This window comes from Sorex araneus, chromosome X (genome assembly GCF_027595985.1).
Source record: "Sorex araneus isolate mSorAra2 chromosome X, mSorAra2.pri, whole genome shotgun sequence".
Taxonomy (NCBI): domain Eukaryota; kingdom Metazoa; phylum Chordata; class Mammalia; order Eulipotyphla; family Soricidae; genus Sorex; species Sorex araneus.
The window spans coordinates 53,108,707-53,113,144 of NC_073313.1; the positions used below are offsets into that span (position 1 = coordinate 53,108,707).

General features: G+C 40.1%; 1 protein-coding gene across 1 annotated transcript; it reads right to left on the reverse strand.

Moving 5' to 3' along the window:
- Positions 1-2,801: 2,801 nt before the first annotated feature.
- On the reverse strand, positions 2,802-3,806 carry LOC101551208 (mitochondrial fission factor-like). The gene has a single exon (XM_055122586.1). The coding sequence runs from the start codon at positions 3,747-3,749 to the stop codon at positions 2,802-2,804; it is 948 nt and encodes a 315-aa protein (XP_054978561.1). The 5' UTR covers positions 3,750-3,806.
- Between the last annotated feature and the right edge of the window lie 632 nt (positions 3,807-4,438).

The window sequence follows — 4,438 nt, forward strand, 5'->3', positions numbered from 1 at the left end:
TCTTTCAGCTTTTTTTTAAATGTCTGGAACATGAGTGTTTTGGTGGGGCGGGGTGGGGGGGATTGGGCCACAGGGCTTACCCCTGGCTTTCTAATCAGAGATCATTCCTGGCAGGGCTCAAGGACCACATGGGGTGTTGGAGATCAGACCTGTGCCAACTGCTTGTAAGGCAGCTGAGGTATAGAAGGTATAACTAATTATACAATTAGTATTATAATGGGCTGGAGTGATCGTACAGAGGGTAAGGTGTTTGCCTTGCACGCGGCCAACCCAGGTTCGATTCATCTGTCTCTCTTGGATAGCCCGGCAAGCTACTGAGAGTATCTCACCTGCACGGCAGAGCCTGGCAAGCTACCCGTGGTGTATTCGATATGCCAAAACTGTAACAGCAAGTCTCAAAATGGAGACGTTACTGGTGCCTGCTCGAGCAAATTGATGAGCAACGGGATGACAGTGAGAGTGACAGTGAGTATTATAATAAAATGTAACTTCAGTAATTAAAGTATATAATATAATATTGTAATGTAACCTTTGTTGGTTTTCACTTGGAAGTTTTTTGACAGTATTATAAATGGTACTTAAATTACTGTCACTGTCACTATCATCCCATTGCTCATCGATTTGTTCAAGCGGGCACCAGTATTGTCTTCATTGTGAGACTTGTTGTTACTGTTTTTGGCATATCAAATATGCCACAGGTGCCTTGCCAGGCTTTGCCGTGTGGGATACCTCCAGTCCTCTTGGAGACCCTGGCAAGATACTGAGAGTATCTCGCCCACACTTAAATTACTAATAATATTTAACATATTTGATTTATATGTTTATATTTATGTTACTATAATAGTCTTTATTAATATACAACCTCCTCCAATAATCACTTTTAATCCTGCAGCAAAGCAGAGTTGCTTACAAAACTATATCTTCTATAGAATCTCCCTGGCATCATTTATTAAGGGTATTTCTAAGTATTCTATCCAGTAATATTATTTTTTTTTTGGTTTTTGGGTCACACCCGGCGATGCACAGGGATTACTCCTAGCTCTTCACTCAGGAATTACTCCTGGTGGTGCTCGGGGGACCATATGGGATGCTGGGATTCGAACCCGGGTCGGCCGCGTGCAAGGCAAACGCCCTACCCGCTGTGCTATCGCTCCAGCCCCTATCCAGTAATATTATTGTAAATAAAATTTTCTCCTTAATTTTTTAATGTTGCAAGGATATAAAAATATATTTGATTTGTATATTGGTTTTGTACCATGGATTCTTATTGTACTTGTGCATTAGTTGTTTTGGTGTGGATTTCTAATGATGTGAAAGAATTTCTTTGATTTTTCTTTTTTTGCTTTTTGGGTCACGCCCAGCAATGCTTAGGGGTTACTTCTGGTTCTGCACTCAGGAATTATTCATAGCGGTGCTTGGGGGAACATATGGGATGCTGGGGATTGAACTTGGGTCAGCCATGTGCAAGGTAAATGCTCTACCCATTGTACTATCGCTCCGGCCCAATAATTTCATAATCATATTTAAGATTATGCAATAATTCCTTTCCAAAATAGATGCTTTTAAATTTTATTTTCTGTCCTAATTTCCCAGACTAGAATCTATGATACTATGCTAAATAGAAATTTTAGACATCCTGTCTTCTTTATCTTCTGTTTTCTTAAAGCAAGATAGTTTTTATTGAAACTTACTGAGAAATATGTGAGGAAATGCAAAGAGAGAAGTACGTATTCAAGAGAGAATGCAGACTTCTCCAGAGTGAATAAAGCAAGAAACATAGAGACAAGGAAGCAAGATGTGTGTTCAAGGGAGAACATGGGTTTGAAGAGCAAGCTAACATCCTTGCCTTCTTGACCTTAGCAGGTGAAATAACACTTTAACCATTAAATGTGATATTAGTTTTGGAGGTTTTCATAGGTGACCTTTATCAAGTTGATGAATCTCCTTTATATTTCTAGTTTTTTAAGTGCTTTTTCTCACTATCATGCTGTTGGACTTTGTCTATTAATTATTTTCTGGTGCTGTTGAGATGATGATCATGTTAGTTTTTTTATTCCATTCACATTGTATGATGCATAAATTGATTTTTATTTACTTTTTTATTTTTATTTTTTTGTGTTGACAGTTTATTAAATACACTACATTTGTACCTTATTTTGTAGATTTTTTTCAAATCATTCACACATAGACTTAGTAAAAATGTACTTCATAGAAAACCATCTGCAAAACTAAAATAAAATAATGCACATTTTACACAAGTATTAGGTAAACTGCTGAAATGTTAGAAATCGTTTTAATAGAAGTGATGTGAAACATGAGGTGGCTTGATTCATGTTGAAATGCTGACACAGAAATGCCTATTAACAAAACCGCTCACTAGGGCTCGAGAAACAGAAAGTCAAAGGAAGTATTTTCTCTTAGATCCTTTTCTAAGTCCATTATCTATGCATCTTTTTCTCCCACTCAAAGAATCAGCTGTGCAGATTGCTGAGGCCCAAAACTGAATTCCTGAAAAAAAAAACCTGAACCAAAAAACTCCCATCCCTTGAGCTATTTACAAAACATGCAAAGGGAGAGTTTTATGTAGGTGTTACTGCAAACTAGCTACAAGTGAATACAACCAGTGACAGATTACACCTTTACTTTTGTGGCTGTCAGTCCGTCCCCCGCCTACCTGGAGAGAATACATTTTCAGGGGACAGCCTATGAAATGGCATACAGCAAAGACGGAAACCAACAAGTTTGCAAATTACTTATATTTTCAGCGGTTGAGACAGTGTTTTGGAGAGGGGACGTTCCCTCTAGCGGCGAAACCAGAGCCAGCTATTAAGCAGCCAGAAGGCCATGGTGATTGAATACAGGACCATTTCTCTTTTTGCACACTCTTTGTTCTCTTCCAGAAGCTGGAGACGTCTATTCAGTTTGATTATCTGTCGTCTTAATGAAGCAGCATCTACAACAGTCATGTCTTCCAAAGTCCCTTCGATTGTTGTATGTATAGTTGACATGCCATACCTGACGTTGTCATGATGAGGATTAGAAGTGGCAGGGGCAGACCCATCACTCAGCACAGGTCTTTCAGAACGTATTTCATTTTGTCTTCTCACACTGCGATTTTCATCCAGCACATCCAAGATCTGCTGGTAAGCCCTACGAGTAGAAGACTGGATAAGTGACAAAATGCCAAAAGCAGAGGAAAGATTAGCTCCATCTTCAGGAAACATATGGGGAGGACAGACCCGAACCTGTGGCGACGGTGTCACAATGGAGTCATTTCTGGCCAGCTGTCCATTTTGGCGAACAGCATTTTCACTCAGAGTGCTCTCTCTTTTTAGCCTGCCAATGGCACGGATCTGTTCTTCATTTTGAGGTGTTGGAGCAGGTCTCTCTAAATCCAGAAAATCTAAAGGTCTCTCACTTAGTGTAAGTACATGAGGTGGTGTCTTTAGTGCCAACAGTTTGAAGGGAGTCGACTGAATAAAGTCAAGATCTGCGGGTCTTGAGAAGGGAATGTCTTCATTATTTCCTGCCACAACAATCCTCTCCGGAACTTGCATGATCACGCTAGCATTTGGAGCATCTTCTTGGAAGCCTTGTTCCAGGTCAGCATTTGGGGGTGCTACCTTTAGTTTTTCTGGAACCCTCGTTTGCTGACTAATACCTTTGGTGTATTCTATTTCATACTGAATGCGACTAAATCCCGCCATCTCGGCAGCAGTGGGAGATGGAAACGTTGCCCCCCTACTCATTAAATGTGCACCACCTACTGCTCACAGTTTGGCATTATCTGCTTCTATGCTTCATATTAAATCTTTTCTTGCTTCATGATGTGTATGTTGGAGTCAGACACTTTTGTTCCCCTGGGCCCGCTGGAGGGTCCCAGGCGAGGACTGCCACCCGCCGGCTCCCAGGGCGCTCAGGTGAGCGCTTGCACAGGCCATTGGCCGAGCACACGGAGGCGCCGGGCAAAGCACTGTCCAGAGTGGCCCGCAGCGGGGCCGGGAACAAGATTCTGTCCGATGCAAGAATGGCCTGGTAAATTGATTTTTTAGATCTATCAGACTATAGTTTCCTTATATACATGTCTCTGTTTATTATTTATTTATTTTTTAAATATAAAAAATATATTTAATATTATATTTATATAATATATTTATTATTTATTTATTTATTTATTTATTTATTTATTTATTTATTTATTTATTAGATCTATCAGACTATAGTTTCCGTATATACATGTCTCTGTTTATTAGGAGAGTACATGAAAAACTTGTATTTAAAAAATTGAGGTGCCCTCCACAAGCAGTGCTCAGGGCACCAAGAGGCTACACTTAGCAGTATTCAGCTAACTAGGCCAGATGGAACAACATTGATACTGTTTGGACCCAGCAGTACTGGGCATCACCAAGATCATGTCAGCAGTGCTTATGGGATTTCA